The sequence below is a fragment of the Emydura macquarii genome, unplaced genomic scaffold (assembly GCF_026122565.2).
Source record: "Emydura macquarii macquarii isolate MOO-44397 ecotype Brisbane River unplaced genomic scaffold, CSIRO-AGI_Emac_v2 contig_306, whole genome shotgun sequence".
Taxonomy (NCBI): domain Eukaryota; kingdom Metazoa; phylum Chordata; order Testudines; family Chelidae; genus Emydura; species Emydura macquarii.
Window position 1 is genome coordinate 1,366,523 of NW_027130443.1, and position 11,509 is coordinate 1,378,031.

The following is an 11,509-nucleotide window of genomic DNA, read 5'->3' on the forward strand; positions in this document are numbered from 1 at the left end:
GAGTTATGGCAGGGTCTCTGGGGCGCCTGGGGCAGGGTGTGTTACGGCAGGGTCGTGGGGTTAGCGGGGCAGGGTGTGTTATGGTAGGGTCTCTGGGGCAGCGGGGCAGGCCTTGTTATAGCAGGGTCGTGGGGTTAGCGGGGCAGGCTTTGTTATTGTAGGATCTCTGGGGCAGTGAGGGAGGGTTTGTTATTGTAGTGTTGCCGGTTGTTTATTGTAGGGTCTCCTGAGAGCGCTGTTCCCGCCCCAGTCCCACAAGTGGGCCCGTGGCAGCCGCGGCTTCGCGATAAGGCAGCCGCAGGCCTCCCCAAAACCACAGAGGGGCGGGGCCCCCTGCGGGCTGCTGTGCCGGCCCCTGGCCCCCTTCGCCCGGGCCTGGACGGGGAGGAGGCTGTCCCGGGCCAGGCTCCAGCTCCCCGCAACTTCCCCTTCCCGAGCTGCCGCCGCCGCGTCCCGGCCGGGCGCAGGGAGCGAGTCGGGCACCCCGGGGCGGGTCGGGGACACCCCGGTAAGTGTCAGGCTTCCCCGCGGGGGGGGAGGGAAGGGGAGGATCTCTCCTGGCCCCCCCGGGGGAATCCCCTCGCCCCGTGGGTCGCTGCTGCTAGATCCCCCTCTCAAGGGAAAAGGGGAGGGGCCAGGCTGGGGCCAGCTGCAGCTGGTTCCTGGGGGGGGGTCCCCCGCCGCTCCCAGACAACGGGCCCCTCCCCAGAGGCAGCCACGTGGGCCGGGGGGGGTGAGGCTGCAGGGCCGGGCTCCTTCCTGCCTCCCCCAAACTCGCCCCCCCCCCCCGCGGTGACTCGCAGCTGACTCAAAATCTGCCTTTGGTTTATGTAACTTTGATAAGTGCAGCTGCCGGGGGGGGTCCGGGAGTGGGGGGCACCGGCAGGGTTGGGGGGCACCGGCCGGGGCGGGCTAGCGGGGACTGTGGGTCGAAAGTGGGGGCACGGGGGGGTCTGGTTGTTGGGGGGGTGGGAGGCTGCGGGCCAGGTCAGGTGGGTCCTGTAGGGCGGGGTCTGTCTGTCTGTCTGTCTTTCCAAGCCGCCCTTCTCCGGCTCAGAGGCCAGGAATCTGGGGGGCCATGGAGGGAGCCGTGGGGTGCCCCCTGGGCCCAGCCTGGCAAGAGAGAACTGCAGCAAACACCCGCCCCCAGCCCCCTGCTAGCCCAGCCCAGCCCTCTCTCTGCTGCCCCCCAGAGCCGCTGGTCTGTGCCCCCCCCCTCCGACCTGCCTCTGGGCGGCTGGCCAGGGCCTGTTGTTATATAAACTGTCCGGGGGGGGGGGGGGTCAGGCCCTCTGAGCTGGCTCCCCTCCCCCGCAACCCACAATGGTCCCCCAGGATCCACATGGGCCAACCCCCCCTTGCACTGGGGGCTCAGCTGAGTGGTGAGCGTGGGGGGGGTCCCCTGGGAATCCTCTCTCACCTCTGAGGTCGGGGAGGGGGGGACAGATCTGGGGCAGGGAGCCTGGCCTGGCCCCCCACCTGGAAACCCGGCCAACCTGACCGTCCACCTGCGCCCCTGGGTCATCCCGGATGCCAGGACCCTGCCCCCTGCGAGCCAGAACTCCTGGGTTCTCTCTGGGCTCGGGGAGGGGAGGGTGGTTACGGTGGGGAGGGCTGGGAGCCAGGACGCCTGGGTTCTCTCCCCTCCCCCAGCTAAGCACCTCTCCCTGGACAGGCTGGCACCATGCAGGCCCTGGCTGGCCCCTTCTCTGGGGGCAGCTCGCTGGACGCCTCGGACCTGCGGGTGGCCGGGGACGAGCTGGACGGGCTGCAGGAGGGGGAGGAGCCAGGTGAGTGGGGCAGGGTGGAGGGTGGGGAGGTTAATACTTTAGTCTCCAGGTCCCATGGCACAAGGGGGGGGCAGGAGAGTTGGGAGCCAGACACCAGCCACCATATCCCCCCCCCCCCCCGGCTGGTTGTCAGGACCCTTCCCAGGACCCCAGGCATCCAGGCATGGGCCTACATCAGAGCTGCTGGTCCCTGGGCAAGGTGGGGGGCAGAGGTGTGTCTGTGTGCCCATCCCGCCTGCCCTGGGGTCCGTCTGTCCAGCAGTCCCAGCCAGGCACTGGGGCAGGACTGTCTGTGTGTCTGTCTGTTGCTCAGCAGGGCTTTCTGCTGCCTCCGTGTGTGTGTGGGGGGGGAGGGTCCATGTGTCTGTCCATCCTGGGCCGTCTGTCTGTCCTGTAGGGGGCCCGCTCTACCCCTTCCTGGTGGTCTACAATCTGAAGCCGCTCAAGTCACAGGGGCCGGTGTTTGCCAAGGGGGTGCCCGTCACAGCCCGGGTGGAGGGCACGGAGCGCTACACCAGTGGCTCCAAGGTGAGGAGGGGACTGGGGGGGGTCAGAGTGGGGGGGGCTCTGGGAGAGGAAGGGGGGCTGGTGGGTCAGAGCAGGGGGCTGGGAGCCAGGACGCCTGGTTTCTGCCCCTGCAGATCCGGCCCAACACTCTATACTCCCTGCGCCTGACCCACGGGGATTTCACCTGGACCATGAAGAAGAAGTTCAAGCATTTCCAGGAGCTGCACCGTGACCTGTTGAGACACAAGATCTTCATGACCTTCCTGCCCTTCTCCAGGTCAGAGCCCCCCCTGCCCCCCACGCTCCCAGCTGGCATCCCCAGCCAGTCCCCGATTCACCCACCTGCCCAGAGACGCCCTAGGCCCTTGCCCCCTCCCGGTCTCACCCCCCGTCTCTGGTCCCACCCCCCAGGTTTGCTCTGCATGGCTCCCGGGCTGAGGCCACGTCTCCGGAGATGCCAGCCCTGCCCCACGGGGGTGAGGGCGCCTCCAGACGCCCCTCCAGCAAACAGGTACGGGGCGTGAGGGGGGGGGGTGGTTGGCCAGTGACCGTCCACACCTCACCACCCCAGCCTTTCCGGGTCTCCTCTAAGCTGGCCAGGAGGTTACGAGTGAAGCTGCAACCTCGCTGGCCTGGCCCGTCTCCAGCCTTCGCGTTTCTGGGGATTCGGTGCGTTCGCCTCCCCATTAGGGTTTGCATCCCGCTGCCGGCCAGCGGCGAGTCGAATCCCCCGTTGGGGTTCTGTGAGTCCCGTCAGTGGGCCTGCCCTGTGCTGGGCGCACACGGACCGAGCAGGTCGGGACATCCTGTGTTTACATGCGACCCGCAGCGCAAAGGGAGCAGGATCTGGAGTCAGAGCTGGGGCCCTTCCAGGGGTTGGAGCAGGCGGAGCTCAGCCTGGCCCTTGTGCCACGCCCAGAAGGGGACCCGGCATCCCCAGCTCCCAGCCCTGAACGCACGGGAGACACAGAAATGGGGGAGGCTGGCAAAGGCAGGAGCACTCCTCGGTGGGGGGCCCAGGGAATCCCGCCCGTTTGCGCTGGGGGGTGGCTGGTGAATGTGAATGTCTGGAACCGGGTAGGCCTGACCCTTGTGCCTTTCCCCCTGCAGAAGTACCTCGAGTCCTACCTGAACTCCCTGCTGGCGATGTCCTTCTACCGCAACTACCATGCTATGGTAACATCCCAGCCCACCCGCTTCTCCCCTGGCTCGGGGGTGGGGGGGCTGGGAGCCAGGACGCCTGGTTCCATTCTCTGCCCTGTCTCTGTGCCTCAGTTTCCCCATGTGTAATACAACAGCCTCGGTTCTGACCCGCTCTCCCCCCGCAGGCGGAGTTCCTGGACGTCAGCCAGCTCTCTTTCATTCCTGACCTGGGACCCAAGGGCCTGTGAGTCCAGTTCGCTTTCTCTGACCGTGGAGGGGGGAGGCCCCTGGGAGCCAGGACTCCTGGATTCTCTCCCTGGCTCTCGGAGGGCAGTGGGGTTTGATGGATCAGAGCTGGGGGGTGGCTGGGGGCCAGGACTCCTGGGTTCTTTCCCCAGCTCTCGGAGGGCAGTAGGGTTTGATGGGTCAGAATAGGGGGGAACTGGGGGCCAGGATTCCTGGGTTCTCTCCCCACTGACCCTGGCTCCCGTGGCAGGGAGGGCATGATCCTGAAGCGCTCAGGCGGGCACCGCCTCCAGGGGCTCCACTGCTTTGGGCACCACCAGATCTGCTACCGCTGGTCAAAGAGGTGAGTTGCGGGAAACTGGTGGGGGGGGGGGCGGGTCTGCATAGCCCCCACCCTCTCACTGGCCCCTCCCCCCAGGTGGCTGGTGGTGAAGGATTCCTTCCTGCTGTACCTCAAGCCAGAGTCCGGGGTCGTCTCCTTCGTCCTCCTCTTCGACCCGGGCTTCAGTGTCCTGGTGGGGAAGAAATCCACCGACAGCAAGTACGGCGTCCGCGTCGAGAACAGCGCTAGGTCCGGACGCCTGGGTCCACCCCGCCGCGGGGGGGCTGGAGCAGGGCTGGGAGGCAGGACATCTGGATTCTCTCCCCGGCTCAGAGAGGGGAGTAGGGTCTGGGGGGTCAGAGCAGGGGGGGCTGGGAGTCAGGACGCCTGGGTTCTCTCCCCAGCTCGGGGGGGGAGGGGGGCCAGGGGGCTGGTTTGTCATGTCTCCCCCGGCTCTGCCCGCAGGTCGCTGGTTCTGAAATGCAGCAGTTACCGCCAGGCACGCTGGTGGGGGCAGCAGATCACGGACCTAGCAGAGGACACAGGCCGGGACTTCCTGCGGCTGCATCGCCACCAGGCCTTCGTGCCGCCCCGCGAGGGCACTCCCACCCGCTGGTGAGGGGCTGGGCGCCTGCTTGGAGGAGCACAGCTTCTGCAGGGGAGACTCTGAGCCCGTGGGCAGGGGACAGGGTCCTGCATGGGTGGGGCAGCGCTAGTGAGACGGGGTGGGGGGTGGGACCCAGTGCCAGCGGATTGTGGGCTGCGGGGGGAATATCGGGGTGGCCCCCTGGGAGGCCCGGCCCCACCAGGGTCCCATCTCTCACCCCCACCACCCCCCGGCAGGTTCGTGAATGGCGCCGGGTACTTCGCGGCCGTAGCCGATGCGCTGATGCAAGCCAAGGAAGAGATCTACATCACCGACTGGTGGTGAGTGACCCCTGGCGTCCCCTGGGCCCCGAGCCTCTCACGTACACCCTGCCCCACGGCCCTGCCCCCAAACCACCCCTCCCGCCTGCCCCCCCACCTCGTCTCAGCCTCCCCTTCTAGGCCCACCCCCGTCCCATGGCCACAGGGGCCAGGTCTGCACCCAGCCTCCTGGGAGTGTCTGGAGCCCTGGGGTCTCCCCTTCCCCCACAGGCAGCCCCCTCCCCCCGAGGGCATCCGGTCCAGCCCCCCACACTGAGCCAGGACCCATGTCCAACCTGGCTGTGAAACCTTCATCCCCCCCCACACACACTAAACTCGCCCCCCTGGTGTAGCCTCTCCCCCTACCTCGGAACGGTGGGGACCCAGCCCTGCAAATTGTCACCCCAGCTGGCCTCACCCCACCTGTCAGGGCATGGGACTGGGCAGGGCTTGGTGACGGGGTGCATGGGGGGGGGCAGCACCTCCCCCCCCAGCGATCCAAGTCCCTCTCTGCCCCCAGGCTGAGCCCCGAGATCCACCTGAAGCGGCCGGCGCAGACAGATGACTGGCGCCTGGACATCATCCTGAAGCGCAAGGCAGTGAGTGCCCAGGGGTGGGGGGGGGCGCGGGGTCCCGCAGGCCCCCCCTAACCTCCTGCCTCTCCCCCCAGGAGGAGGGCGTGCGGGTCTGCGTGCTGCTCTTCAAGGAGGTGCAGCTGGCCCTGGGCACCAACAGCGACTACAGTAAGAGAGCCCTCATGCTGCTGCACCCCAACGTCAAGGTAGGGGACCCAGGTGTCCGGGACAGCAGCACACAGCAGGCACCCCTGGGGGGATGGGACCCAGGCATCCGGGAGGGCAGTGCGGAGCAGGTACCTCTGGGGGGGTGGGACCCAAGTGTCCGGGAGGGCAGTGCGGAGCTCCCAGCCGGGGAGCGGTGTCTGAGCTGTGTCTGCCCCCCCCCAGGTGATGCGGCACCCCGACCACGTCTCGTCCGTCGTGTTCCTGTGGGCGCACCACGAGAAGCTGGTAGCCGTGGACCAGAGAGTGGCCTTTCTGGGGGGGCTGGACCTGGCCTATGGGCGCTGGGATGACCACCAGTACCGGCTCACCGACCTGCCCCCCCCCCCCCGAGGTCAGAGTCCCCCCCTCCAGCCCACAGGGGAGCTTTCTGTCCTCTCCTGCCCCTTGGGCCCTCCGAGCCCTGCCCCCAGGCAGCTGTGGGGAGAAGAGGTCTGTCCCCACTAGCATCCCACCCCCTCGCTAGCCTTAAACCCCTCCCCAGGTTGAAGGGCTGCCCCCCGTTATCTCTCCCCCCGCCTCTGCCTGGACCCCACCCCCAGCAGTGACCCCCTCCCCACACTGGGTTCTGTCTCCCTCAGAGAGGGGGCCACTTCGGGGAGGAGCCGCCCGTCGACCTGGCAACCAACCAGCAACTCTGGCTGGGCAAGGACTACAGCAACCTCATCACCAAGGACTGGGTGCAGCTGGACCGGCCCTTCGAAGGTGATTAGGAAAGGGAGGAATCCCTTCGGCCCAACTCTGGGGACCCTGTTGGCTGGGCTGGGCAGTGTGTGTGGCAGCCATTGTGTGCCTGGGGCTGACTTGGGGCTACATCCCCTTAACTGTGCCCTTGAGAATTCTACATCCCCTTAACTGTGCCTGTGGGAGCGCTACATCCCCTTAACTGTGCCCCTGGTGTGTGTAAGAGAGCTACATCCCCTCAACTGCACCTTTGAGGGCGCTATATCCCCTTAACTGTGCCCTTGAGAGCGCTACATCCCCTTAAGTGTGCCCCTGGTGTGTAAGAGAGCTACATCCCCTCAACTGCACCTTTGAGGGTGCTATATCCCCTTAACTGTGCCCTTGAGAGCTCTACATCCTCTTAACTGTGCCCCTGGTGTGTACATGAGAGCTACATCCCCTTAATTGCGCCGTTGGGAGCATCACAACCCCTTCCATCGAGGGAGCTCAAGTGGACTTACCCCAGCCCCTTAATAATACAGTGCCCCCTTCCCCCTGTGGGTCAGCACCAGCTGTGGGGTCCGACCCCAACCCTGCACCTGAGATGTCCCAGGCCCAGCTGGTGGGTTGTCCCGAAAATCCCCTTGAATTCAGGATGGCCAAGAAGCAGGGCCGGGGTCACTCCAGGGGCCCCCGGGGCTGGAGGGTCACTTGGGGGGCAGGGCTCACATGCCGGTGTCAGATTTCATTGACAGGTCCCGCATGCCCCGCATGCCCTGGCGGGATGTGGGGGTGGCCGTGCACGGCAGAGCCGCTCGCGACGTCGCCCGCCACTTCATCCAGCGCTGGAACTTCACCAAGGTCCGGGGCCCGTCACATGAGTTGTGGGTGGGGCCCGATCTCAACCTGGCTGCTGGGGGGATGTCTGTGGCCTCTGGAGGAGGGGGGTTATGCCCTATATCGGGGATGGGTGGCAGGGCAATGGTCCAGGCCCCTGAATAGCTGTGGGTATGTGCCCCTATGCTGGGAATGGGGTAGTGCTTGTGCTCCCTGGACGGGGGGGGGTGTGTCTGGGCCGCCCAGGATTTGGGGGGGGTTGATGTCCTGGGTCTCTCCCCTGCAGACGGTGAAGAAGAAGTACAAGGGCACCGAGTACCCGCACCTGCTGCCCAAGTCGTTCGCCACCGCCCAGCCTCTGCCCGGCTCCCTCGCCGGAGCCCAGCCCGCCAGCGTGCAGGTCAGCGGGCCCCACCTGCACTGGGGCGGGGACTCTGGGGTGTGCCCCGGGGGCCAGGGCTCACCCTATGGGTCTACAGGTCAGAGGGGTCACCCTATGGGCCCAGGGGGCTAAGGGTCACAGGTCACCCTATGGGCTCAAGGGACTAGGGGTCAGAGGGGTCACCCTGTGGGGCTAGGGGTCACCCATGGGGGTGAGGGCCTGCAGTTCTGGGGTCAGAGAAGGGCAGGGAGCATAGGGTCCTGTGATGGGTCCAGGGGTCACACTGTGACAGGCGGGGGAAGGAGGTCATGTGATGGGCAGGGGGTCAGGGCCCTGGGTGAGATGAGGTTCGGGGGGGGCGTCTCTAGGTCCCCTCACCCTGCCCCCCGGTCCCCAGGTGCTGCGCTCGGTGGATCGCTGGTCGGCCGGGACCCATGAGTGCTCCATCTACAAGGCCTACCTGAGCCTCATCCAGGGCAGCCAGCACTACATCTACATCGAGGTGCGTGGGGGTGCCTGGGGCGGAGCTGGGGGCGGGGCTAGGCTGGTGGGGGATCTCCCCAGCTGTGCTCTCACCTCCCCCCATTTCTCCCCAGAACCAGTTCTTCATCAGCTGTGCGGACGGAGGCTCGGTGCTCAACACCGTGGGGGATGCCATCGTCAACCGCATCCTGCGCGCCCACAGGTCCCTGCGGAGGGCGCCCCAATGTCTGTCACCCTGCGAGGGGGGTGGCGCCCCGATGTCTGTCACCCTGCGAGGGGGGGGGCGCCCCGATGTCTGTCACCCTGCAGGGGGGGGAGCAGAACTCCTCTGTGGTGGGCTGTGAGGGGGGAGCCCCAAGATCAGCACCCGGGGGGGCAGGGCTAACTCTGTGCACAGGGGGGAGACTGGCTCACCCTGTGGGTGGGGTGGGGTGGCTCAGCCCCCCTGGGGGAGGGGCTCTCCTCGCAGGTGTGGGGGGGTAACGTCTCCCCCATCCCCCCCGGCAGTGAGCGGACGCAGTTCCGGGTCTACGTGCTGCTGCCCCTGCTTCCCGGCTTTGAGGGCGACATCGCCGAGGGGGGGGGCAACTCCATCCAGGCCATCCTGCACTTCACCTACCGGTACGGGGGGGGATTGCAGGGGGCGCCCCAGACGGGGGCTATTGGGAGGAGGGCAGGGTAGCCCTGGGGTGGGGGCAGGGGAGTCCGGAACGAGTGTGATGGGGGCAGGGGGGCCAGGCTGGGGCTGGGAGGGCAGGTGGCCTCAGGACAGGGAGGGTATGGGGGGCAGAAGGGAGCATGGGGGGGTGTGGCAGGGGCCCCGCTCACTGGCTGCCTCTCTCCCCACCCCCAGGACACTCTGCCGGGGCGACGCCTCCATCCTGTGCCGCCTGGAAGCTGCCAGTGAGTGTTGGGGGGGGGGGCCCTGCTCTAACCACCAGCCCCCTCCTGTCCCAGGGCCGGGAAGAGAACCCAGGAGTCCTGGCTCCCAGCCCCCCCTGCTCTAACCACTAGCCCCCCCTCCTCTCCCAGAGCCAGGGAGAGAACCGAGAAGTCCTGGCTCCCAGCTCTAACCCACCAGACCACCCCTCCCTGGCGGGGGCGCCCCCAGGAGCGAAGCTATCTTGGATGTCAGCACTCTGGCCAGGGCAGGCCCCCGGCCCCCCATGGAACGTGCACTCGGGGGGCCAGGCGGGTTGGCTGACTAAGCCCCGCCCTCCCCTTTCCCACGCAGTGGGGACCGAGTGGCAGAACTACATCTCCATCTGTGGCCTGCGCACGCACGGCGAGCTGGGCGGCTCCCTGCTCACGGAGCTGGTCTACGTCCACAGCAAGGTGCTCATCGCCGACGACCGCCGGGTCATCATCGGTGAGTGCCGGAGCAAACCCTGGTGTCCTGGCACCCGCCCCCCCCAGCCCACCACATCCTGCACCCTGCCCACAGCCGGGAGTCACGGCGGGTTGGGAGTGAGGGGTCCTGGCGGATCTCTAACCCCTCCCTGGATCCCCCAGGCTCAGCCAACATCAACGACCGCAGCCTGCTGGGGAAGCGGGACAGCGAGCTGGCCGTGCTGGTGGAGGACACGGAGCTGGTCCCGTCTCTCATGGGCGGGGAGCCGTACCAGGCTGGGAAATTCGCACTCAGCCTGCGCCTCGACTGCTTCAGGTGGGCACGCGCCCCGGGCCGCCGGGTGTCATTCCACGCCCCGGCCCTGCGTGGCAGCCGTGAGCTGCTACCTGCGAGCCAGCCCCTCACCCCGGCTGTTCTCCGCAGGTCACTCCTGGGGGCCTCGACCGACTCCGGCATCGACCTCCAGGATCCGGTCAGCGACCACTTCTTCCATGAGGTCTGGAAAGCCATCGCCCTGGCCAACGCCAACATCTATGATCAGGTGGGGGGGGCAGGGCCGGGCGGGCAGGGGCTGCGGGTCGGGAGTGAGGGGCACCAGCAGAGCTGTGGGGGGGCCAGGGCCGGGCTGGTGGGGGCTGCGGGTCAGGAGTGAGGGGTAGAGCCCCACAGGCTCTGACCCACGGCCTCCCCCCGGCAGGTGTTCCGCTGCCTCCCCACGAACGCAGTGCAGTCGCTGAGGGCCCTGCGGGAGTACGTGACGGTGGAGAGCCTGGCCCGCGTGCGCCCGGAGCTGGCCCGCCAACAGCTGGCTCAGGTGCGTGGCCACGTGGTGCAGTTCCCGCTCAAGTTCATGGCCCAGGAGTACCTGCTGCCCCCGCTCAACAGCAAGGAGGGCATGGTCCCCGTGGAGGTGTGGACGTAAGCGCTCGGGGGGGCGGTCGGGGGCTGGCGCGGGCTTCTCTCTGCCCTGGGACTGCCAGCCCCGCTCCCTGCTGGGAACGCCTGGCAGCTACACGCGACCCCCCCCCGTCCCTCCGGCGAGGGGGTGGGACCAATTCTCTGACCACACCAGCACTGCTGAGTCACTTTATACCCCAACCCCTCCCCCCGCCCGTCTGCACAGTCCCGACCCCCTTCCTGGCTCGCCCCTTCCCGGGGCCCCTCTGAACACGCTGCCCACACCCTGCACCTACCGTCCCGCTCCTCCTTTGGCCCCCCCGGGGCACGCCCCCCCGTCACTACATTCCAGGGGCTGTTCCCACGGCGGGGTGCGTCGAGGCGGCAGGGACCCCCGCTGCCTCCCTTTCCCCTGCCCTTCGCTCGGCGCGGCCCGGAGAGGGTGCATGGCACCCGCCCGCACGGGCAGAGGTCAAAGAGCGCCTTGCTCCCCCTTTCCGCTGCTACTACCCGCTGAGTGTCGCCCTCACGGAGCCCCTAGACAATGGGCGCCCTCGGCCTGGCACTTTGCAGCCCCGTCAGCACGTTCCCTGTCCTGCCTGGACGGCGCTTGGAGCCGCCCAGACTCACAGCCGCCCAGCGGGCCCGGGCTGGGCCACACAACACAACCGCTGGCCGGGATCCACCCGCTAGTCCTCAGCTGTCGATCTGACCCGCGCTCCCCGGGGGACCCCACATCCCTCAGAGTCGGGCCAAGCTGGGATTCCGCCAGGAACCTGGAAGGGGACGCGCACATGCCCCGGCATCACCCCTGCTGGGTACCAGCTGAGAGGTTTCACCAGCAGTCGCAGGCTGAGCCGCGCCAGGCCCTGCTACTAACCTGCTTTGCTGTGATGGTTTGTTACATAAATGCTCCAAAAGCTGGTCCCGCCTCTCTCCTGATTCCGCCACAGGGAGGGGGGTTGTGAGCACACAGGGCAAGGCCACTGGGTGCCTCCCGCTGGTGGCCGGGCCGGGCCATGACACCTGTGCTGCCCCTGGCCTCCTGGATGAATCCCTGGGCATCGGCGTTGGCCTGGTGGAGACGGAGAGAGCAGTGAGAGGAGCACGGGGCCTGACTGCAAAACGCCTGGCACCAGGGGCAGGCCAGCCAGCTCAGGATGCGTCGTGCAGGATTGCCTC

General features: G+C 67.7%; 1 protein-coding gene across 1 annotated transcript; it reads left to right on the forward strand.

The window, feature by feature from the left end:
- The first annotated feature begins 222 nt into the window (after positions 1-222).
- Positions 223-11,252, forward strand: PLD2 (phospholipase D2). The gene is given in 25 exon segments (XM_067556434.1): positions 223-508; positions 1,676-1,790; positions 2,188-2,318; positions 2,432-2,574; positions 2,709-2,808; positions 3,408-3,473; positions 3,626-3,684; positions 3,937-4,029; positions 4,105-4,257; positions 4,474-4,623; positions 4,852-4,935; positions 5,435-5,513; positions 5,585-5,695; positions 5,880-6,119; positions 6,206-6,419; positions 7,120-7,238; positions 7,501-7,614; positions 7,994-8,098; positions 8,193-8,281; positions 8,587-8,700; positions 8,933-8,982; positions 9,314-9,448; positions 9,592-9,745; positions 9,854-9,971; positions 10,128-11,252. Coding segments are annotated over 24 exon segments (2,952 nt in total). The 5' UTR covers positions 223-508; positions 1,676-1,684; the 3' UTR covers positions 10,353-11,252.
- Positions 11,253-11,509: the final 257 nt, after the last annotated feature.